This window comes from Diadema antillarum, unplaced genomic scaffold (assembly GCF_040938485.1).
Source record: "Diadema antillarum isolate AM-2024a unplaced genomic scaffold, OU_Dant_1.0 scf00000013, whole genome shotgun sequence".
Lineage (NCBI taxonomy): Eukaryota > Metazoa > Echinodermata > Echinoidea > Diadematoida > Diadematidae > Diadema > Diadema antillarum.
In genome coordinates, this window is record NW_027270902.1 from 1,321,301 (window position 1) to 1,347,392 (window position 26,092).

The 26,092-nt window shown below is 39.1% G+C and overlaps 1 protein-coding gene across 1 annotated transcript; it reads left to right on the plus strand.

Moving 5' to 3' along the window:
* Nucleotides 1-87: 87 nt before the first annotated feature.
* On the plus strand, nt 88-24,892 carry LOC139721389 (uncharacterized). The gene is made up of 15 exons (XM_071632703.1): nt 88-151; nt 3,637-3,813; nt 9,102-9,153; nt 10,092-10,312; nt 15,348-16,195; nt 16,917-17,042; nt 17,802-17,911; nt 19,332-19,440; nt 19,712-19,850; nt 20,492-20,567; nt 21,273-21,301; nt 22,434-22,526; nt 23,317-23,399; nt 23,803-24,018; nt 24,635-24,892. Exons 1-15 carry the CDS (start codon nt 88-90, stop codon nt 24,713-24,715), a joined length of 2,424 nt encoding a protein of 807 aa, XP_071488804.1. The 3' UTR covers nt 24,716-24,892.
* The last annotated feature ends 1,200 nt before the right edge of the window (nt 24,893-26,092 follow it).

Here is a 26,092-nt window from a genome sequence, read left to right on the forward strand (position 1 = left end):
AAGTCGCTATTAGCATGTTATTGAGAGTGCGCTCAGTCCTTCCCTAGACTCCCTCGAGAAGAATCAATCTTCCATTTTCCCCGCATTATGAAAGATGCAGGCGTTGATGACAGCGCCCGCACTCCCTACGGGACACGAGTCCCTGAGTCGTGTGAGAAGACATGAAATATTCACCAACCTCAATTGCGTGGTACGAACTATTAACCCGACCGTTTCCAGCATAACTCGAAGAGCAAACTGTCATACTTTTCTCAAGAGATGTTATGAAAAGCCAAGCTGTGATATTTTGAGCGTTCTTCCAGTCTACATGCATGCAGCCTGGTTAAATACATGATTAAAGTCAATGCACATGCACCTACAAATTTTTATATGGGTGTTTCTTAATACATTTACGTTAGTCTTTCATCCCTATAATTTAGCGACTAGATCTTCACCAGCAGTGATTACTAAAAAAATAAGATAAAGCAAACTACAAAAGTAATGCAGAAGAAGAGACGCGATGTATTCCTGACTTTGTTTTGCATAAAAATGAAATAAGAATAAGAACAGAAAAGATGTATAATAAAAAATTATGTATAACTACAGACACACACACACAATCACACACACACACATACACACACCAACATAAATACTTCATGAAAGAGGGAGACTGAAAATGTACGGTAGGGAAATGGATGGGACTGGTGTCAAGGTTTGAGGGGTATAAATGGCAGGAGAGAAAGGGAAATTCAATATGGGATATAGCTACACGGATCCTCAATTGTTGTCATTTGATTGAAAGAGAAAATCAACATGGCTATAAACTCTGTACCAAAACACAAAACCGCGGAATGTTTTTGTTTGGTCGTTTGGGGGAGGGGGTTGTGGATCAGTACACCCCCCCCCCCCCCCCCGAGATTACTGTGTTAGTATCCGATGAAAATGTATTGTTGTGTAGCGGTGTTTAGCTACTTGGGATCGGTTGATAATTTTGAGAGGTACACACAGTAGAAATGAGTGGCGACACAGTTCAGTTAAGTTTCCATGTGCACTTTATTTGAGAGGCGTTTCAGAGCGATCTTCTCTCTTAGAGCGTCAGAATCCTAGTCTCGTTCTCTGCATGTTATACAACTTGTAATTCACTTCATACATTCAGTCACAAGGATTACACTGTTGGTTATTGGTTACACTGTTGTGACACACTATGAATGGGTGAATGGGGGATGGAGTCTTCATGTTAAAGAGGGGTTTTGATTGGGCAAAACTTTGGTCGTTATATATAGGAACAAAGGCGGGACTAGTTTTATTAAGGAGGTAGTATTCTTGAATTTGGAATGAACAGCAATTCTAAGTAATCAATGGGGGAACGGCAGGATGTTTAGGTTTGGCTTAGCCTGTTCGTAAATTAGATGGGGCTAGAAGTACTCAAGGGATGATGAAGGTCGATGACTCACTGGATGAGGAGAGCATTGGTAGGGGTCATTGCCTGGTGGAGGTGAACTGGTATGGGAAGAGGTAGTCATAACTTTGTGTATCATTACACAACAATATTACCATCTGGCTGTCTGGACTATTACCCCAGACCCTTTCCCTGACCCTAACACTGATCCTAATCTTGAACCTAATCCTATCTAACACAAACTCTAACCCTAAACCTAACCTTAACCCTACATATAATCTTTCCTCTAACCTTATCACTTTTGTGATTATAATCAGTATTTGGCAGGGGGTATTGTCCGGGGGGGGGGGGATAATATAACTCTGTCCGTATACCCGTCATTTGAATCTATATGACTGATTGTTACTACGTCTTCAGAGACCCATTATCAGCCTTACAATTTTCAGTCATCCAAATCTTTTAACTTTGTTGCTTTGATTTATAAAATAATCGCCGGACCCAATTCTGATGCCATGGCACGTAGGGCCTATTATGATCAATATAGGGTCCAGGGCCTATTCTTCTCCCTCCGAATTTTGAGTTGTGTGCGAAGATTTGTTGCTTTTCATCGGCAGTTTCCTTTCACTCTAAGTCCGTTTCAAAGTCAACTCGACTCCTAAACCTACCCCTTCCCCTTTTGCTGTAAGAATTAGGAGACCTGGGCCCCATTTATCAATGTTGGGCTTTGTAAATTGTAGGCCTATATATATCCAAGGGTTTTACGGTAACATTTCTCTGTAACGTCTTAATATGGTTTTGTATTGAGGGGAATGCGTAATATGCGTTCCATTGCCAACATTAAACATAATTATAAATGCATCTTGGCATCATGATTTATTTTATATGTTATATCATATTTCGATGTTATGAGGAATGTTTTTGCACTTTTTCTATTCTTTTCTTTAAGTGATGATGAATATCAAAATGAAATGAAATATAAATAATCTTCCGGTTTATTTATAAGAACAATAATTGGTGACATCAAAAGTTTCTCGAAAGAGATCATGAAGTTAGCGGAAATCCCTTAATGTGTCCATAGAAGTATATCGATTTTCTCTTTGTGTTTTCTAATATCTGTATTTTTGTTTTGTAACTTGTTCAGTACTTGTCATTTATTGTATATCATTGTATACTAGTATGTTTGCATTTTCGTCGTATGTATGTATGCTTTGTTATTCGACGTAAAACACGGCCTTGCTGAAAAACAGCTGTCCAGCTGAAAGCAGGTTTTTATTTCCGTGTATAAATAAAATGAACTCAAACTAAAACTAAAACAAGTTCAAGGATATTTAAGGTTGAATAAAATCTGAATTTGCACTCTACATGCAGATTGTGTAGATAAACTGCTTTGATTTTGTTGTTGTTTTTTGGGGGTATACAAGGGGGAGGGGGGGGGGAAGTATAGCATTAAGTTACGGTTGTAGCATGGAGCTATTCCATGTAGACCTATGGTGCACGATGAATCTGCTTGTATAGTACGGACTTCACATAGCTTCATGGTGCTTCACGGTTTATATGGTAACAGGATGTGGTATATCTATGAAGGATTGTTGAAGTTTAGCGGCACTTAAATTCAACACGAAATACGGAAAAATTAGAGTAAACAGATTTTGAATGAAGTTGTAGGTCCCAACGTTGGCCTACACATCAAAATAGGCCTATTATAGGGTCTAGATGCAAAATGGATTTCTGTGTTTCCTCTCTATTTTCTTTCTTTCTTTCTATTCTTTATTTCCGGGGCCATGAATTTCGAATCTAAAGATTTAAGTGGCTTTAGGAAACATTATGAAACTATTAAGCAAAGCAACAAGGGTTCCTCTCATTATTTGATTGATAGCAACTTCAGAATAATTTTCATGAAGACCTTTTGATGGGCCCTAGGCCTACTGTATACTGCATACTGTGTAACTTTTGTCGTTGTTCTCATTCCAGCTGTATGTGATGGTAAATGATATATAAAAATGGCATGCAATTATGGATCACCCCCCCCCCCCAAAAAAAAAAAATAAAATAAAATATAATAAATAAAGAAAAAGAAAAAGAAAAAAGGAAAACATGAATGATAGGACACTAGAAAAAAACGCAAAAGGATTGGGTCTCGCTGTGTCGAACGGGCTGCACGCCGCTACCTATTCACGAGCGCTATCCCGCTACTGCTCCACACGGGGACTTTTGCTTGCTGCGTTTCCGCCCTGGGCCGGTTCGTCCCTCCTTAGACGACCTGGTCGTCCGATCCTCCGATCAGATGACCATATCGATGCCGAGCTTAGCGTGGACGCCCGATCGCCATAGCGGAACGACGAACAGAACTCCCGCTCTCAAGCAATCCACCAACCCCGGCCTCCGAGTAGCTGGATTACAGGCGCACGCCACAACGCCCGGCCGAAAAAGCTGTTGGAAATATGTTAATTAAATATGGTTGACAGTCTCATCTGGCGCCTTTTATACATTTATTACCCACGCCGATGTAATCGGCAGGGGGTTATGTAAAGGGTTCCGTATGTTTGTTTGTTTGTTTGTTTGTTTGTTTGTTTGTTTGTTTGTTTTTTTGTTTTTTTGTTTGTTTGTTTGTTTGTTTGTTTGTTTGTGTACAAGATAACAAGAGAACGGGTAAACGGATTTGCACGAAATGTTCAGGGAATGTTTGGATAATGACAGGAAAGAATCGATTAGATTTTGGTGATAATCGGTTGACCCTTGCAAATTCTGTGTGACCTTGAAGTTTTGACCCCATGGTATAGTGACCATTCCGAAAATTTCCCGTTTCTCACTTTGCGATTTTCCGCTACCATACGAAGACATAAACTCCCCAACGATCCGACTTCGCTGCTCAAATGTTCGTAAGAATTCCGAAATTTACGTTTAGGCCTATTTGAGGGACTATGTCCTTCTAGATTTATGAAAGTTCGTTCTCCGTCATCACAAACTGGCCCGTATTTTGATGATTTTTCAAATTAACATTGATTGTTTTTTCCGTTGGAGGAGCATTTTGCTCGGTCGCAGTCACACTGCACGATATGCGTGCTCAATGTCAATGCGTGTGCAAGGCCGCTGAAAATGCATCGCGCTCTACACTGTTGGTGCAAAATTGCACCGGGGACGTTGCGGCGCTCGTTGGTGGCCGAATACTGGTGCAGTAGACATTTGCATTCAACCCTTGCATTGAATAATTCCCGTAGACACTAATCATAGGGGTAATTGCCTAGGGGGTACGTAAATTTTGTTTTTCTTTTTTGCTTTTGTGGATACCATCAAAGATCGTACACTCATACGACCTTTGATATTTGATGATTTTTCAAATTAACATTGATTGTTTTTTTCGTTGGAGGAGCATTTTGCTCGGTCGCAGTCACACTGCACGATATGCGTGCTCAATGTCAATGCGTGTGCAAGGCCGCTGAAAATGCATCGCGCTCTACACTGTTGGTGCAAAATTGCACCGGGGACGTTGCGGCGCTCGTTGGTGGCCGAATACTGGTGCAGTAGACATTTGCATTCAACCCTTGCATTGAATAATTCCCGTAGACACTAATCGTAGGGGTAATTGCCTAGGGGGTACGTAAATTTTGTTTTTCTTTTTTGCTTTTGTGGATACCATCAAAGATCGTACACTCATACGACCTTTGATACCATCACACTCACGGCTTGCTATAATCAAAATATCCCGCAAGAAAACGGCGTATTTCTCGATTTTTAGCGCTTTTTCCGCGACCCGTCGCGTAGACAATACTCTTAAAACTGGACTTAATTCGCCCGCGCTTGGAAAAGTTCCGATTCTGCACTTTTGACGGTGGAATTTGGGATTTTCAATGGATTTTTGGAGGAGACTTAAGGACTTTCCTGTACGTGAATGAGTGTTAATACCGTATGTGTAATTATGTGATTTGCGTGTGATGTGACTGTAGAACCAAAGATCGTACACTTCAGTGTACGATCTTTGGTAGAACTCACTGGCTGGTGATAAAGCACACTGGCAATTAAGTGGCCGAATTCTGGTAGATGACCGAATGCACATTATGTTTACCCCGACTTTGTACTTAGGCGTGGGTCTGCCGCCTTTGACGGCCCCTCTCTAGTTTAGTTTTGTTTTTTGTTTTTGTCTTTGTTTTTGTTTTTGTTTTTTTATTTTGTTTTTTTAAGTATTTGTGTTTTTGTACAGTTAAAGTTATGATATGAGTCAGTATCCACAGATTCCAATGGTAAACTATAACAAAGAAAACAAAATTCTACTGACTTTCTGTATTTTTCAATGAGGTTGTAAGCTAGCCACATACACTGCACTCAGTTCTCCATCACAGCATGCAAGTACAAGTCGACGCGCGACGGCAATGGTAGGGTTGTGCGCATGGTCGTGCGCAAAGAGGTTCTTATCTACAAGAACCGAACCTCTTTGGTCGTGCGATCACGCACAGCGCGCGCCCGCTCGATTACCGCGGTGTGCGTGCACATACATTTACACATGCACTACAGTACGATACACACACGCGAAAGTACAAGAACCGAGAAAGGGTACGTCTCATGAGGTGGGTTTTCCTTTATTTGATGTTCAATTAACTCCGTGTTTAACTAATTTTGAGACCTCTCTTATGTGCCCGTACATTTGAAATGAATTGGAATAAGACCATGTCGCTGAGAATGTATAGAACCTATAGAATATAGGTCAAGAAGAGTTTGCTTAGTTTATTGTAATCCCATGCATTTAATTTAATGTATTGTTATAATGTGTTACCTCTGGCTCTGCTCTTCTGCATGCTGCTGATGCCATGCCCATGCCATGCATTGACCGAAAGATCGGTCTGTATCTGGTCGTCGGGGATTTGTATAACGTATAATGTATAAGAGTAAGCCTTTTGCTGGTAAAATACTTAACTTAAAGAGGGGCGAAAAATTGTGTTCCTCTTTCATTGATCGATCGTACGTACTGAGACAGCACTCTGTGAGTGGTGAGTGTTGACTAGTCGGGGCGCACCCACAGTAAATTTGTACGAATACAGTCAAACTACGTGTACTGTAAAACATGATAAATTCGCGGTGTGAAATGTTTGCGAATTGGAGCCGACAGCCTTTTTCGTGGCATGAAATTTTCGTGAATTGCCACTGGCGTTCAATGCATGTAGTGTAGACAAAAACTTTTGCGTGCATTTTAATTTCGCAAATTTTGGCGCTTGCGAAATTCGCGAAATTAAAATGCACACGAAAATTCCTCATTTTACAGTAACTGTGTACAACTACAAGGAGCCCAAGTAAGCTGACTCGTGAGACAGAGAAGATGATGTGGTTGTTCGATAGTCCGGGGTAACAAAACGTACACTGACTGTACACCCGGCATCCTTCGTGTAATACAACATGGATCCGTGGACATTTCTCACAAGCTCTTTTTGACTTTATTCCATATGCACAAACTGTTGGCTACAATTGTACACTGTATCAAATGACATTCTTCTCAGACACAACCAGACTGTGGAATGATCTGCCCCAAGCCAAGATAGACCCTACCTTCAACTTACAACTAAAGTTCAATTCAGTTCGGGAAACCCACTCACAAGGGGGGCCCCTCCTTATAAGTAACCCGTCCCCCTTATAAGTAACCCCGTCCCCCTTATAAGTAACCCCCGGGGCACCCCTTATAAGGAGTCTCCACGCTTTTTTGCAATGCAACGCGAAAATGAAAGGACTGCGGCAATTCGCTTGATTATGTCCATAAAGCTTCACAAGTTTCCTAGTTACTCAAGAAATTTGAGCAAAATCGGTTTGAGGCATCATATCTAAAATCATGGATTTAAATGCGATGTCAAACGACCCATGCGAATGCTGAAATGCGAGCGATTACTGGCGTGAGTGTCGCCAGGCGCGGCGGCGCGGCAATGCTTGAGTGCAGACGTGGCGACTGAGTACTGTACTCAGTCGCCACGTCTGCACTCAAGCATTGCCGCGCCGCCGCGCCTGGCGACACTCACGCCAGTAATCGCTCGCATTTCAGCATTCGCATGGGTCGTTTGACATCGCATTTAAATCCATGATTTTAGATATGATGCCTCAAACCGATTTTGCTCAAATTTCGTGAGTAACTAGGAAACTTGTGAAGCTTTATGGACATAATCAAGCGAATTGCCGCAGTCCTTTCATTTTCGCGTTGCATTGCAAAAAAGCGTGGAGACTCCTTATAAGGGGTGCCCCGGGGGTTACTTATAAGGGGGACGGGGTTACTTATAAGGGGGACGGGTTACTTACAAGGAGGGGCCCCCCTTGTGAGTGGGTTTCCCGAACTGAATTGTAGCATATGTACCACTAAATGCACAGTAGCTTTAGTACCGTTTAGCTCAGTTTAATTTATACAATTAGGGCAAGTAGTGCAGCATATTCAAATCCACTAGGTCTGAGATGGGAGTAGGGTGTTTTTAGCCGCACGCCTAGGAAATTTAGTCATTTTAACATACATTGTAAATACAAAAATTACAACGTAAACACATCCACACACGTGCGATGCCTGCCAACAGTACGACAATGCACCAAAGATGGACTGTACTGAATGTACATGAACAGGATCAGGAAGAAGAAGGAGGAAGAGGAGGAGGAAGAGTTTGCAGGCATAAACCCTTGTTGATCGGAAAGAAGTCTGTGCCAAAAAGACTAGAAAAGTGGTTCGACATGCACCACTGGCAGTGTCCCATAGGCCGTGTACTGTGGCTGCTCCTAACAACCTTGTTTGGAGCAGCTTAGTGGAGGGAATATGAAAGAGAGGCCTCTATTTGGCACTCCCTCTTCAGACAGTAAACACTCATGTTTACATTGTAAATGAACTCTGGTGGATGTCCTGCAGCTGCATACTCCGCAACATATTGGATGTTCACTTTCCTGTCCATGCTACATGTAAATGCGGCTTTGTTGCCAACAACAAGGTTTCACAGCAAATTGGCATCACCCTCAATCCTGCCCAGGAACCACCTTGAAAAGTTGAGCCTCCTCTGGAAATCCCTCTCCAGCAGTTGATGATGCTCATACAGTATGCTCAGCGTTTTGTAAGGATATGTACATTAAAAGCTAGAACTGGGGAAAAAAGTTGGTTTGTACCCTTCACCTTCGAATGACCCTAACTCTTTGATCCATGACAATGGTGATGCAAGCAAGGTCTAATCATGAATTTGATTATTAACCATTACTATGAGACTGATGTAATAATCAAGTCCTGAATCACACCGTTCACATCAATAGACACATATGTTATGGAATGGAGAAGTGGAATTTAGCAAATTAATATCTTAAGCCAAAACCAAACAAGCCAAATGATACAAACAGACTCAAGTGCAATGAGTAGGGCTATCGTTTGTATACATTGGGCATAGCCATGGATTTAGCTTTAGCCTGGTGATGTCATGATCACTGCAGTTCCAGGGTCGCACTTTGGTACTGCATTTGGCCCAGCTTGCATTTACAATGAGGAAAGGCCGGGCCAAGCCTGGACCGAGACTACCTCCAGAGCTATCTTAAATGTGTGGCAGTTTTTGGTAGTGCAGTTTTTGGTATTTTGAGGATTCAAAGTTGGCCTGACCTCATTTTCACTGTAAATGGGGTCCTACTGGTGTAGCTGAGATCTTTAGTTTGTGCGAATTCATAGCAGTTTCAAATGACATTACTTTTTATAGATTTTTCTTTCTTATGTTCCAAATTTTCCTGATGTTAGATTGGAGGTTTGATGAAGACAAGAGAAAATCTAGGAATGTTACCAACAAGATGTGAGAAGGAGTAGAAAAGACACAACTGTCATCCTCTGCTTCAGACGACTCAGTTGCTACTACAGCAAGCTCTCGTCAGTCTATGTCCCCTTCTGCTGGAGATTCTGGTGAAACCAGTGTAAACAAAGTATCAACAACAGCCACCACAGGACCAATGACAACTAAGCCAACTTCAGACCAGTCTTCAGTTATAACGCCTTCAACATCATCAGAAAAGATGGAATCCATTTCAACAACATCGTCTACTCTCACATCCACCATGGTCACCAGACGAGGTAAGCATTAGTGTTATTCCTGACCATTGTTAGGCAGAGTACTATGATTTGCACACCTACGAGAGCAAGGAAAGTATAAACAGTGTTGTATAGAGAGAACGATATTAAAAGAGAATCATTGTCTACAAAAGCAATGATACAGCTGTATGCATGTCAAAGTGAATTGTAATAACTGCAAGGAAGTTATTGTAAACACCACACCATAATGTATACATTCACAATATGTACTTTGCTTTCCTGTGTTAAAATATAACAGGACACAGTAAACTGTTTAGAAACTCTATATGAAAATTAGAACTCATACAAGTTTTCAAAGAAATCTGGCTCTCATGATACTACCATGTACAGCCATTGCTCTTTAGGAGAAAGATATTCAACCAGTATTCTTGTATAATCTTGGTTTATTATTGTGTGTTTTAGCAGTGGCGGATCCAGAGGGGGGCGCATCGGGTGCCCGCCCCCTCTTTATTTTTATTAAATACAAAAGAAATAAAAGGAACAAAGGGGGAGGGTGCGAGCGCCCCTCTTTAATTTTGCATTAAAAGGTGCAAATCACAGTACTGAATAATTCCTGGATCTGCCCCTGGTTTTAGCAACCTTTTTGTGAAAAAGCCCAAATATAGAGTGATTGTCAGCACCATTTTCTCCAGTCTCTACCCGCAGGATAAAACCTCCAAAGAGAATCTACTTGGTCTCCTTGGAGACAAAGACTGCTCTAAGAGGCAAGTCTTCCAAACGAGGTCTTAGAAGGGGTCAGCGGCTGACTCCGCGTAAGACCCCACCTTCTCAGAGTGTGCCCATAGCTGGTCAAAGGCACTTGAAGTTAAAGGTCACTCCAGTCAGAGAATCTGTTCCCTTGGTTGTCGGAGGAACGCAGCTTTCACGTAGGGGTCCTAAGAAAGGGAGTTTTTCCTGTTGTCTACTTTGACAAATTTTGTTGGTGTTCCTATAATGTTTGATATTTCATGTTGAGAAGCCTTTTTTTTTGTTTTGTTAAGGTGAGCCTCTGTCTTTGCTTGGTGATTTATGGTGTTGGTATTCTCGAGGGCAGTTTTGTGGCACTGTTTCATCATAGTGGCCACATGATGACTGATGATATGATTCACTACATTAAAGAGATCTCTCCCAGGTTTTACGTAAAGGTAATATAGTAGAAAGGAAAAACCTAAGACACTTCCAAAAATCAGTAATTGGGATTTGATATCAGCAGTAATGAAATTGACAGGTCTATGTCCTAACATATCTCCTCTGGAAACAATATTTCATCTTCATTGACAATGTTTTGTAGGTACTATGTATTTCAAGGCTTGCCTAGTACCGTACAATGTATGTAGCTTCAGTGTACCAAACCATATATTTAAAACAAATGACTACACTAACCATAAATCTCTGATGGCATGTTAAGACCACTATAATCTCTATACCAGTATCTGAAATGTTGGTGGAGGAAAAAGATAACATGTCACAAAATAAAAGCACATGACAATCCATTTTGAAACTTAGTTGCCTGATTGGCCACAAAAAGCCTACTTCTTTTTTTTCTTTTTTTCTTTTTTGTGGCCCAGTATCAGTTTGTTGTGGCCCAGGGCCACCACTAATGTCAAGCCTGCATATAAATTTTGTAGCTTATTGTGTATCTGCATGAAACTTGAGTTTAAAGTCTGAAAATATTTTTTATATCAGAACACAACCAGCTTGGCCCTACTCAAAAAATGAACTTGTCAAGAATATACCTTACTTATATTGTAAGGTGTAAACCCAGTGCATTACTGACACCAGGGAATACTTTCACATTTTTCCCCCTTCTACTAACTTCAAAGTTAGAATTGGTTCCATTCCATTTTCATGTGACTTGTTGAAAATTCAGTTTTATTTTTGAAACATTATTAACAGATTTATGTTTTACTCTGTTCTCTTTAAAATTAACATATATTTTAAGTAACATCTTCAATTGTTAATGTGTATTGCAGTATCAATCATGCCAATTCATAGGCAGTATACATTTGAAGTTGTTTTTATAACCTCTTCTTCTTTTCTTTTTGCATTTCTTCATTATTTTTTCTTATTTGCATGCATACATGTGTTGATAATTTCTTAATCTACACAATCTTTCATGCAATTTTTTTTTTTCAAGGAGAATCTGAATGTCAGTACTTTTGCTTTCTTTTTTGTTACTGCCTTGTCTGTTGCCTGCCATACAGATCTGCTTAATCAATGCACATACAGTTGACTCCCGTTATAACGAAGTGCTCGGGACCGGCTATTTTCTTTCGTTATATCCAAATTTCGTTATAACCGAATGAATAAACAGTAAACATACATAGAGTTGACAATGTTGTGGCCCTAAATTTTACTTCGTTGTAACCGGAATTTCGTTATAACCGTGTTCGTTATCCATAACGGGAGTACACTGTACTATGTGTAAGAAACAAAGTACACTGTGCAGTATTCATCAGGAAGATGTTTCCCCTCACTGTTATTACCCTTTCAAATTGTTCACGGTACAGTTAATGGGTCAGATTAAAGTTATGTATAAGATTTATTGAAAAGGGTGGCAACTGGCAAGTATAGCTGCTTTTGACTGTGTACAGTCAATGGATCAGATTAAAGTTAGGGTGGCAACTGGCAAGTATAGCTGCTTTTGACTGTGTGCTTGATGGTCACAGAATTTAAGGTTGATTTTTGCTCCTTTTTCCAAAAGCTCCATTCTTTCTAGCAGTCCAACTATCAGATAGAAAATTACTTTTCCATACGCGGAAATTTAATCTTCATGTTTATAAACTTACATGCCCGAATTCACAAAGGTGATACAATTGAAACCCTGGTTTAACCATGGACAATTTGTATGGAGCGCCAAGTGTCGCATGGCCTATTTCGTTATGAAATCAGTTATTTCGTCAATGAAATGACAACATTTTGTCGACAAAATGTTCAGGGTGGTACATGGTGCAGAGCAGGCATTTTTAAATTCACATCTCCATTTGAATGAAATTACCATGTACATTGTACCTGCACCAGTTGCAGTGTGAGTTCTTTATTTTGCAACTTGAGTCTGCATTATTCCTCTGCTGCAATCATTCAGGTAAAAGCAGTCCAGATTCAGGCAATTTCAACCCGTTCCACACGGGAGCCTGGTGGCCTGTGTATTAAGTCTATGATGGGAATTTCAGAATTCAGTATCAAACGGGTTACTACAATCTTGTTCACACATTCAGTGTTTTAAGACTTTGTGCTTCCATTGTACAAATATTACCCCTGTAATAACCTGAAAAAGGTATTTTTATATCCCCCGCCACACATAGTGTGAAGGGGGTACATATAGGAATCACCGTGATGTTGGTCGGGCGGGTGGGCGGTCGGGCGGTCGGTTGGTCTGTTGCAAAATCTTGCGTCACGAACTCCTCCTACAGTTTTGAAGCAATTTAAATGAAACCTACAAATTGTAGGGTAAATGATGATATTGAGGTATAGATGTGCAAGACATGTTTTTTGTGTTTGTCGGACAATGCATAGCCGTGGTAACCATAATTTTACCAAAACCTTGTGGATTGAATAACTTCCATAGTATTTAAGCAATCAATTTCAAAATTGGTATCTATGATGATCTATAGGTGTAGTTATGCAAGACACTCTTTGTGTTTGTACTTGACAAAGCGTTGCCGTGGTAACCGCATGTTTTCTTCGAAATCTTGTGGAGTGGACAACTTCCACAGTTTTGAAGCAATTGAAATCAAATTTGGTAGACATTATGGTCTTGAGGCATAGATGTGGAACACATAATTTTTGTGTTTGTCGGACAAAGCATTGCCATGGTAACCATGATTTTGCCAAAACCTTGTGGATTGAATAACTTCCACATCATTCAAGCAATTAAAGTCAAATTTAGTATGTATCATGATCTAGAAGTGTAGTTTTGCAAGACACCAATTCGAAATGTGTTAGTTTACGGAAAATGTGTTGCCAAATTTAACCATTTAATCTATGAAGGTGAAATTTGGTGTGTATGATGCTCTTTAAGTGTAGTTTTTCAAAAAGTCCTTTGTATTTGTATCGGACAATGCGTTACTATGGTAACTGCATTTTTTTTTAAAATCCTGTGGAGTGAACTTCTTCCACAGTTTTCAAGCAATTGAAACCAAATTTGGTAGGCATTATGGCCCTGAGGTATAGATTTCGGTGGAACACATAATTTTTGTGTTTGTCACACAAACCGTTGCCATGGTAACTACAATTTTACCAAAACCTTGCAGATCTAATAACTTTTCCATCATTCAAGCAATTAAAGTCAAATTTAGTATGTATCATGATCTAGAAGTGTAGTTTTGCAAGACACCAATTCGAAATGTGTTAGTTTACGGAAAATGTGTTGCCATGGTAACCACTCATTTTTGTATCAAAATAAACCATCCAAGCTATGAAGGTCAAATTTTGTATGTATGATGGTTTTAAGTGTAGTGATGCTGGGGGAAAGCATGTTTCCATTTGCTGTAAGTTTTATACTCAGTGTCAACTCTGTAATTGTACAGTAAACTGAAATTATTCTGTTTCCAATTCGACAAGTGCACAAACATGGTATTAACGTCATTGCCCTCATGACATCACATACTATAAAGCAACACTAGGGGCGGGGGTATTAATCACCTTCAGTGATAATTCTAGTTTGTATTATGTTGTGCAAAGTCACAAATGTAGTCACTCGATTAATGTCAAACCCGATGTCAACACATGCATAGTATGTACACTGTACATTCAACTTCCGTAAGGCTAGATTTGCATTTTTTTCTTTAATTTCATTTGTGGTTGTGTTCATGAATCCAAATAGTCCGCTTCATTTCATTTTTGTTTTTCAAAATCAGTTTTCAGAATTTGTGCATTTTATATGTTTTGCTTGTAAGGAATATTTCATCTTTTGATGAGTTTTTTTCAAACAGGGAATAATTTTCCAACTCAAATTTGATAAACAATTTCAGCTGATGAATAATATTTTAAATGGTATTCTGTACACTTCTATGGAAGAAAACTGCTACACAAAAGTTAGTTTGTATAGTAGTAGTATAAAAATGCATGGCAAATTGCGATGCGATACCAGGAAAATTATTCCCAGTCAAATGATATGATATATTTGTGAATATGGTACTAGTCTAACATGCCATGATCAGGCAACTTGTACACTGTATGTGATGCTTGCTACAGATTTGTTGTCATCACAGAATTTCTGTTATACACGGTGTAAGTACAGTGCAGTGTATACATATGAATTAATCTTTCATTACCAACTACCCGTGTTATTCAATCTAACCAGAAATAAATCAGCTTTCTAATGTTACATTGAATTTCTTTGACAAACTCACTGAAGGTGTAGGTAGGGATTGTGAATATGTTGTATGTGTAAATTTTGTGTTAAAAAAATAATAATAATAAAAAAGATTTTAAAAACCCACTCTTATATTTATAAGGCATGCTAATTGTATATGGCTAAAGATATATTTGAAATATAAAATGTTGGTACAATATGTATGTACAGCTGTATCATACCTGTTAGAATAAATTCATGAGAATATGTCAGTGTGCATGCTGAGTACTTTAGTCAAGGGTTGAGGGAAATAAAGTTTTTACTGTTGTAAGAAAAATGTTCTTTGGGAGTGAATGCGTCTACATTTTGCTACTCATGATTATGGATATAATACAATTACAGGGCAGATATATTACTGCACTGTACACCCTATGAGTAGACCTGACTAATGTTTTAGTGAATAAAAAGATAAGGCACCATTCATGGTTTTGAGTATACCCATATTAGATTTGATATTTGTTTTGCTATGAGACCCTTGTAACATTTCATATCATGATTGTTGACTGTCTGTGATAATCAGCACCTGATATTTGAATGTTTGTCACTTTTTATCTCTCATTGATCAGCTACAATTAAGAATGAGAGCTCCACACCAGACATCAAAGTGCAACCTGAAGCATCACAGACTGGCTCCCAGCAGTCTTCTGCAATGCCAAAGACTGGTGTATCTCCAGCTATCATCACACGCCATGCTGCTCGTGAGCCATCTGTGTCCACGCCAACCATGAAGACAAGAACTAGCTCTGCAGCTGCAGCAGCTGCTACATCCAGCAATGCTGCATCGGTCGGTAGTAGCAATGCAACTATGAAGACCAGGCAGGCATCCAATCGTGTGTCCACTCCAAAGTCTTCTGGTACTACAACAAGCCTGACAGTAGGAGGACGAGCCATGTCCTGTGGGAGTCCTTTGACACCACAAAGTAGTCAGGACGCTTTGGTGAAACGCCGCAGCTCATCACGTTCTATCAAGAGAAAAAAGTTTGATGATGAGCTTGTAGAGAGCAGCCTTGTCAAATCTTCTCGTGGAAAACTGCCCCCCTCTGGAATGACTCTCTCTCCATCCATGCCCCCATCACAGCAGCAATACCACCACTCCCCACCACCTCCACCACCACCACCACCACCACCAGCTCAACCATCACCCCCACCACCACCTGTGCCACAGATTATCGAGAAAGCAGTGGTGAAGATAGAGGAAAAGAAAATCCCTGAACCACCAAAACCTGTAATACCACCCCCACCACCACCACCACCACCAAAGAAACCAGAAGTTGTCAAGACCAAACCAAAGGCTGAACCTCCTCCACCATCACCACCACCACCCGCCCCCACACCACCAGCACCACCCCCACCCAAACAACAAAAAGTGGAGACACCACGACCTGCTCCAGAGAAGAAGAAGGGAAAAGCTCTTGTGAGTAGAAAGTCTGTTGTCTAGTTTATCAATTCTTATCTCTGCTAAATTTTCAAACATGTCATATGACGGGAAATTTAATCTTATGCTTTGCCAATTTAGCATTTGATGGAAGGTCCTATAACCATGTAAGCGTGCCTACAAAGAGTAAACAATATAAAATTTTGGTATAAACCAATATTTACTGTCACCAAACAAACAGTATGTGATATGCTTTGTCTCAAATGCTAGATGACATCGACAGTAACTCCTAGTGTTGGTCATTGGTAAAAGTCACTAGTTACTCTATGGAATAGATTGTACACTATGTTTGTTTATCTCATATTTGAAATATTGATGTGTTTAGTGACAACAGTGATTTCATATTGAATACCTGTTAAAAGATTCAAATACCTCACGTGATTTTGTGTGTACTGTAAGAGAGCTTCTATGAAATTTATAAAGAAACACTTGTCTTCCTTTTTTTTTTAATCATTTTGTTTTCAAACTAGTGATGTACCTAAATATTTGTAAGTTAACACTTTTGAAGTTCTTAACCAGGTCATGAAAAGAAGTTGTTGCTCAAAGCAAATGTTACACAATATGGGTTACACAATATGGGTGTGTCTTCTACTCTCGGGTTTTTTCAGTGAATTCATTGTTGATTACATTTAAACAATGCCATATTTCCTTATTATTAGCATTTTTAACTAAAAAATGGAATCACATCTTTTTGTCTCAGCCCTCCAAGTCCAGCTCCTCCAAGTCTAGTCGATCCAAGAAATCCAAGTCCCTTGTTCCCTTGGCAAGAGAGACCAGTCGGTGGACTGCAGAGGATGACTTAGCACTCATCACAGCTGTACATCAGGTTTGTCTCATGCGATGTTCAGTGGAGAAATTAAAGTGTGGAAAATACTGGAAAACTGTTTGATTGTACTGGTTTTGTCATTAGGTATTAAATTGATTTGAATATGGAATTGTTTTTAACTTAGATCACTGTTGTCACAATACGTATTATGAAGATGCAGTATTCCATAACTAGATTGCCAAATTTATTGCAAAACTCCTTTTGAAAGTTGTGTGATAATTCTCATTCTAGTAAGCTTTAAACAGAAAATAAGAAGAAATGGTAATACAAATATTCAATTCTGTAGAGACTCTATTTCAAATATGTTTATAGTAATTCTAACTAGTCTAAGATAAATATTTTCTATAGCCAGGGTCCTGTTTCATAAAGCTGTTTGTAGAGTTACGCCTGACTTTACAAACAACTTGAATATGGCAAGCCAAGTGGGTTTCTTAATCATTGTTAATTTCAATAGCTAAAGCTGAAATTTGCAGGTGATAATGATTATTCTTACATGGTAACACACATTTTAACAGTTGAAAGTTTATTTTTGCCCCAATGTACATGTAAATCTCTGGCGTTTCATATTCCAGTCATTTGTAAAGTCATGCATAATTTTACGAACAGTTTTATGAAACAGGGCCCTGGACAAGGTGTTTTTTTGTACTGCCTCACCTAACATTGAAAATGTGTGTCTATTTCCTGCAGTAGACACTTGTCTATAAAACAGGTCACTCCAAGCAACTACACAAAAATCTGTTGCTATCTTTCCCACGTTAGACCAACGACCTTGAGCAAGTCTTCCAGGGTGTGAAGTTTTCTCACCGATTTTCCATGAAGGAAATTGAAGAGAGATGGTATGCCTTGTTGTATGACCCGATAGCATCAAAGTAAGTGTGATTCTCAATTTGATGTCCTTGTTTGAATCTTGCTATGAAATCAGGCCAGCATGAATATTATGCACCATTCAAACAGAATACAAGTCAGGGACAACACAAGAGATAACATGGATAAAGTGATGATGTCCTTTTTAAGGTACACAAGTTAATCTTTGCTCACTATTTCATTGGTTTTAAAAACAAGGGGCATTCAGAAGATTGTGCTGTAAGTCCATAGGTTCACAGCTGGGCTCAAAACCTCTAGAACGCTGTGACAGAGCAGTGTAACAAAGGCAGTGCATTTAAAACAAACATCGTGCAGACCGGTATGACCGAAACATGTGTATCTCTTTAAAGTAACATAGCTATTTGTTACAACTTTTACAAACTTACTGACCCTAAATCATCACATGCCCACATCCGCTTCTACTACATTGTATCTTGCAGTAACATTAAACTTAAATTGCTTGAAGATTACATTTTAACATACAATGTAAAGACGTACATTGTATGATTTACTAAAAGATGAATAGTTTACAGAGATATGAGTTGCTTACTACAGAAATTCTTTCTTTCTTTTTTCAAATTGAAATTGATATAATGTATTCCCTTTTGCCAAGTCATTTTCATGGAGCAGTATATCTTATGATTGTTTATTTTGGTCTGCTTACATATACACTTGTGTAGAGTATGCCAAAAAAGTAATCTTTTTGTCCCAAAGCTACCAAAGACATCATTTTCATATTCCTTTGATTACCAAGTAACATAGAGCGATTACTTTGTTCATTTGTATAAATGGCTATGAAACAAACAAATTGAACTTTTAACACATACATGATATCCCTCGTATATGGATATTCTGAGCCTTGCACACATACTAGCATTAATCCTGTGACACTTGAGAAAATGATAGGCAGGAATGTAGAGGGTTAATTGAGTTTAAGAGAACTACTATTAAAGCTTCAAATCCTTTGTAAAGAAATCCAAATGTGTAGTGATTCAACGTCAATGCCTCACAGTGACGGTTAAAGGCATTATTTACCATTTGCAGATGAAACAAAAACCCAGCTTTAGTTCTTCAAAATAGTTCTAAAATGTGAGGCATTAAAATAACCATTGTAAAAATTTTAATCAGGAGAATCAACGTGAAGTATTGTTAAATATACAAAATGTGAACAATAGTTATAATAAAATTGTTTCTGAACAAAACCGTCTACAGTTGTGGTTTAATGAGAAAAACAGTGATATCTCCCTACATTTTTGGTTTTATTTGCAAGATTTTTATTTGATAGGATGTTTTGTGATAAAACTGACCTACACACACAGTTTGTATGCATCAAATGTGATAACTCTAAAATTTTAGAATCACTGCTCCCAAAGATAAACTGTACCTTTAACTGTGCTGTACTACTTGATCATGATATCCTTCCAGAGCATCTCAGACTGCAATGAGGCTTCTACATCCAGACATCAAGATTGCCATCATGTCACAAGCTCTCTACTCAGAAGACGAGGAAAAGATTCTTGGTTCTGTAACATCGGTGAGTTTTTACCTCTCCTAGTTTTAATGGAATTATTCTTAAGTAAGATGTCCAGCAGACGGTAGGGTTTGTTTCTCCAAATCAGTGATACAGTGTATATCATACTCTTCATCACTGCAGTTTAGATTCCATGTTTGTAATGAAGTCAAGCCACCTCTGCATGCCATATTTTGAGTTGAGTTTATGTGAGTTAAATCACCTTGGCTCCTAGAAGTCGTTGACAAGCTAAACTTGCTGGTTTCCCACTTTGTTTTCTGTTCCCTCTTCATAGACAAGCCAACCTACTGTAGACACCTTCCAAGAACTGCTCAACAAGAATGCTTCCACCTTTAACCCCATGCGGACACCAAAGGGCCTTCAGACTCATTGGACCATCATGAAACAGTACCATCTCCTACCAGATCAAACAGGTACGTGTAGCTCACACATCACAAGCTCAGTGACAGGTGTTGCATGAGGGAAGCACATTGCTCAGCTTAAAAAGCCTCATTTACCCTTCACATTCAGACTTCCGTCAAATTCAGGAAACATTCATTTCTCTGATGTAAACTTCCTATGAAGACACACATTCACGTAAACTGCTAATCTACTGAAATAGTTGCCCAGCATACAGTGTATCATTCAACATTTGCTGTACTGCAAGATGGTTTGAGGATGGTGTCAGTTTTCTTCAATCTGTCATCAAACTTGTACATTGCTCAATGTTAGTCAAAGGCAAGTTTTCATATTTTCAATTGTGATGATGTTGAGAATATATGAGCATCATACTCCCCCCTCAAAGGGGTTAATGGTGTGATGTTCTTCCCTGTGTGTATGTTCATATGAAATGGGCACAAAAAAGATTAATAATACTTGAAAGCAGTAAATGAGACTGTCATAGAGGATGCTACTACAGCTGCAATTTGTACACCATGTGTGCATAGTAGTGTGTACTGCCTTGACGTAATGGACTTGCTACATGGTGTTATCCTCCTTGTGGTTATTTGATGCATTTGACTAGGATTCCATGTGATTTTGACACTGGTGTGATATGTTTATCTCTCACTTCCAGTGCAACCCATGCCAAGAGGGGACCATGTTCTCAATTTCTCTGATGCAGAGGATATGATGGATGACTCCCAGCTTCAGTAAGTATTCTTGTCAGCCGTGTCTCTATTAGCCTTGATTCTGGACCTCTTTTCTGAAACCTTACTGTACTCTTGATAAGTTCCATTTATAGCCTTTATGAAATTACAACTCAAATCATAAACTTTTCAATAATCTGGGGGGCATTTCATGAAGGAACTTGTCGGATAAAATATCGGACAAGTCAATTATGTCCGACAAGTTCAGAGAAATCAGCCAATTAGACTAAAGAATTTCTAAAAACTTGTCGGATATAATTGACTTGTCGGACATTTTATCCGACAAGTTTCTTCATGAAATGCCCCCCAGGTCTACACCGTAACTAAATCCTTGTGGAGGCAAGCAAGAATCAAGCAGATCAAGTTTAGTACACTGTACTCCATAAACAGTGAGTGGGACAAGAGCTGATACAGCCTCCAGAAGCATTGCTGGACTGGTCACCACATCATCAGACACATGTCACACAACGCACTATTGTTAGATTTTCTCATGAGACTTATTTAGCACTTCTTCAGGCTCACAAAATGCTCTAATTTTGTGGTATTTTAGCCAGCATGCTCAAACCTTGTAGGAGTGGGAACATTCTTTGGTCATATTCTATGTATAGCCTAAAAAAAAAAAAACAGGTCTTCTTGGGAAAGGTGAAAAAGAGATGTGTTTCTTTGAAGACATGTGCATAGTAATGATCTGTTATTGTCTTCCTACAGGGATCCAAGAGATGAAATCTTAGAGCATGGTAAGTATCAGGCCTTAGGCAAGTACTAGCCATATGGTACTCATGTTTTTTGTTTTGTTTTTCATCCAAATTTGTACGGACAAGCATTGACAGTATTTGATATCTTGGACCGCACTTTAGAATACACACTTCTTTCATTTTGTATTTCTTGTGATGTGTTTCTGCTTTCTTGAAAGTCAAAGTAAATATAGGGCAACCTGTTTGTTGCGTATTTCAGCCTGGTATGACAGTAAAGTCTGCACGTCTCTAATACTTTGGGGTAAGTCACATCTTGACCTTGACCACAGTCCAATAGTCCGTGCTGACCATTAGTGTGTCCCAAGTAACATATTCCTTTGGAGAGTTATAATACCCATCCTCTGGTAAATGGAAGTCACAGAGTATGTAGTTCAGGTGATGTATATATTATAACAGTATCCTTGGTTATACGCAGATACTCCACTAGATAATGAGATCCGTTATATGTGTTAGTGATGGAATGCAGGGGATTTGCTGTAGAACTCTGGTGCCAAAGTATGTGCTGATGCACTGGATTAAATGAATTAATTCAACATGTTACTGTGTGCAGTGGGTGTACAAACTACCATACAAGTGCGCATAGCTACAAGGTAGGTCATTCATATAAAATGGCAGTATTCATGCCAGTTTACATATGAAGTGATTGGTTGCCAGTATGTACAAACCTTCAGCTGTTGATGGGATAGGTTCTAACATATTACTTTCAACTGAATGAGATCATTGAAGAAAGAAATTATCAGTGCAGCCAACTAAGTGTACTCCTGTTATAACAAATTCCTTGAGACTGGCAGTTTTCTTTTATATCGAAATTTCATTATAACTGAACAGTGTAGTGTATAAAGATACAGAGATGATAATTTTGGTACCTGAATTTTTATTTCAATGTAATGAGAATTTTGTTATAACCATGTTCGTGATAATGGGAGTCCTCTGTGTTGTCCAGAAAATGTTTATACAAGGTTTTATGATTGTATACTTAAAAGGGATGTAGCGGCCCACTGGATTGCGTACAAACATTTTTTTTTTCATTTAATAGCGGACACATGACGCAATCATACTGCAATACCAAACAACAAATACAATAAATTCTTATTTTTACTATTTCTCTGCTCAGAGCTTGCTGCATTTGACCGACGACAAAAGAGACAAATTCGTCACCTGGAGAATGAGATTCCTAAGTGGCAAGTCTTAGTGGAGAATGTGACAGGTAAGATAACAAGATGTGAAAGGAGGGATTAGCTGTAGGGTTGGACTGTATCGTGTCTGACATTCTAGCTATGGGTATCTCTATCTCTATGAGTAATGACAAGAGTTCTAAAGGTGAACTTCTCACTTTTATGGCATTTAGGGAGGTGGGTCTTGGTGGATATATGTTTCTTGAACATTCTTACTGCAAGTATTAGGTAGACTACCATGGAACTGAATGATCTTAGTGGCTCTGTGAAATGCTTTGCACACACAAGGAAAATGAAGAAAATTTGTATGGCATATTTATTCTGCATTGCTAGACCAATAGTTGTAGAGGTCTAAGATTTGACAAGTTCTGTTTTAAATTGAAAAAGTGATGACTATCAAGATTTCCGTTGCTTTCCAATATTATAATCTCTCTTACCAATTCTGTCCTTATTGTGGAGTTAAATTCTATGAAAATGAATCCAATATCGTTTACTTGATGATATTTGAGTGAAGTGTTGGTCATGTATACATACAAATACAAGCTAAAACTTAATATGATTCTTTTTCTCCTTTTTTGCAAGTTAAAAAAAAAATGTCCCTTGTACAGTTAGATATTGGCATGAGAAAGATACATGTACATATTTTTGGCCACTAATATTTCCACTTCTTCATATTGATCATCTAGTTATCATATAAGCTGAAAAAAAGCGAATCTGTTGATTTCTGTGACATTGTTCAGAGTTAAACTCTTCTGATGAAAGATGGGAAGGAGAGTAGGAGTGACAATATTAACTGGTTGACTTTTTTTTATCGTTCCTCAGGGATGACTTCTCAGGAGTTTGATAGCCAAACTCTGGCTGTGCTTCGTGGACGTCTGGTCAGATACCTCATGAGATCCAAGGAGGTGCGTTGCCATTCTAAGTTATTTTGTGTTTATTCATAACTCAAAATGTAGAATATGAGTTTCTTACAAAGTCTTATTGGAGTAGATTTCCGGGGAATTCTATAGGTGACAAGATGTTGATGCTATTCAGGATCAATTAAACCATCTTTTATGGGATGCAGCAATATTTCTTTTCTCCTGCCAACTCTCTCTCTCTCTCTCTCTCTCTCTCTCTGTTGATGTGTCGCTAAGATATGGTTTTAATGAGGTTCAATTTTGTTTTCCTTGTCCAATGAGTGCCTATGATGAAACGAATTCTTTAGAAACATAAAAACCCATGCGTGATAGTACTTTTCACGCTGTTATAAGCTGTACAGATAAGGTGAATGGTAAGCCATTGTGTGTCTGTGATTTGCTTTGCCAGATTACCATAGGTAGAGCAAGTCAGGATAACACCATCGACGTAGATCTCTCACTGGAAGGACCAGCATGGAAGGTGTCTAGAAAGCAAGGTGTCATCAAACTTAGGAACAATGGAGAATTCTACCTGGCTAATGAGGGCAAGAGGGCAGTGCACATTGACGGCAAGCCAGTACTCAAGGGACAAAAGTGGAAGCTGGCTAATAACTCAGTGGTGGAGGTAGGATAAGTGCTGTAATTAGCCAGTAGACACATTTCATTTATGGGATGGAGGTACCTACCAGTGTACCCCTTAGACAACTGACAATTGTATGTTTATATTTCTAACAAAACAACAAGTTGGATGGGGGAGGGGGGAGGGGGGAGGGGGGAGGGGAGGAGGGGGGAGGAGGGGGGAGGGGGGAGGGGAAGGAGGTACTTGTCCTTGTGAGTTATTCCTGGGGATATTTATCCAGGGAGTGATTGTCTAGGGGATAGTTATGTGAATACGTTGTATATTTGGTGACAATGTCAAGACCATCACAGCAGGTAGACTTAGGGCCAAGTGAGATGTTTATGTGCATTCTATACTGAAAGCAAAGATGCGTCTTCTTGGTCAAAAGTGCTATTCAGGGAGCTCTAAATATCAACATTTTAACAATTTGCATCCCACAATGATGGCAGTATCTGTAGGATGATTTACATGTGAAGCAATGAAAAAAGTAATGAAGAATCCTGTGTTGTCATCTCTACCTGCAATTACCAACTTTAGTAGCAGTTTCTTTTCAGTTTGTGTGTATTCTGCAGACAGTGGTGGTAACGGCTTAGTTTGTATTGTTTTATTCATTGTTTTACAGATTGCAGGTCTGCGATTTATCTTCCTTGTCAACCAAGATGTCATCAGTACCCTGAGAACAGAGACACCAACAGTCAAGTGATGCATGCTGTCACCATGGTAACCATTTTGCCTCCTTCCTACAGTTGTCGTAGAGCATCCCATATGACTTTTCCAGTACCACAAAAGAAGGAAGAGTTGTACATTTTTTGCATTGATTGCAGCTCCAGAATATGCTACAGATGTGAATGAGGTGCTAAGCCATATGTCTCAACTACAGAATGACACCAACATTTCATCAGTTCTTATTTATTTTGCTTATTTCATCATGTTCCTGTTGACATTGAAGTGTTTCTTATACCTTTTAATCAACAGTAGGGCTGTTGGAAGGGTGATGTGAGTAGCCTAGGTCAAACCAATGATGATTATTGTGTTGGTTGAGGAGGCTTGCTAGCTTGTTTATCTGTTTGTTGCTGTTGCCCTAGTTGAAGCAAGTTTTGTGTTTTCTTCTTATCTGTGAACTATAATGGTTCACTTTAGAGATTATGTGATATCTCCCTGGATTGACTGAAAACATGTAGCTTTGAAAATCAGTTCCAGGGTGCGTTATAAGAGGAGTTTTCTACTTGGCAACAAATTGACAGATTTCAACTATCCACTAGGCTGTTAAATACAAAAATACATGGAGTTATACATACATGAGTTGTGTTAATGCAAACCTTACCTTATTGTAGCTGTAACCTCATCGCATCCTCACCTTACCAGTAGGCAAACCTTAGCTGTAGACCTGCCTCAGCTGTAAGCTAACTTCAGACATAGGCTAAACTCAGCTGTAGGCTCACTTCAGCTGTAGGCTCACCACTGTTCTTCATCGCCACTTTGGTATCCTCTTGTGAAGACCAGCTGCTATAGTGCTGGAGGGATTGCCCCTATTTGTGATTGGCATGCTATATCCCAAACTACATGCTTTGGCCAACTTTTGTTTTCTGTTACAATCCCCATTTCTCACAATGCATTCAAACTGACTTTGTGAAACTGAAGATGGTGTTAACATGCTGATAGTTATGTGTTTATATAGTGCCCAGAGTAAACAGCATAGCAACCTTTACAGGCAGGTATTCTCATACTACAGGCTCACCTACATGTCAACTTACCTATTAAAGTCACATTTATTATTCTTTGTAGATGAAGGTTCCTTTGCCAAGCTGGTGTTTGGCAAAGTTTTCACTTTCTACACAATCTACATTGTAATCATAAACAAACTGATCATGTCAACAATCTTTGTAACACACTAACATGGGTCCCTAAGTTTGTTGTGCAAACCATTCCAGCTTTGCTAAAATTTGGCACCCAGGAGTTTTTCTTTACTTTGACCACACCATATTATGAGTTAAAAATTGATATGAGATCAAGTGATGACTTAGAAGACGAAGTGGCTGAAGTAGATTGGATCATAATGTGTTTTGATATCATATATTGC

Bases quoted from the DNA above. Each gene is read 5' to 3' on its own strand.
- LOC139721389 (XM_071632703.1), top strand. From the start codon at position 88: ATGAAAGATGCAGGCGTTGATGACAGCGCCCGCACTCCCTACGGGACA. The intron at 9,154-10,091 runs GTGAGAAGGAGT...CTCTACCCGCAG, and splicing joins AGGAATGTTACCAACAAGAT to GATAAAACCTCCAAAGAGAA. The intron at 21,302-22,433 runs GTAAGTATCAGG...TTCTCTGCTCAG, and splicing joins AGATGAAATCTTAGAGCATG to AGCTTGCTGCATTTGACCGA.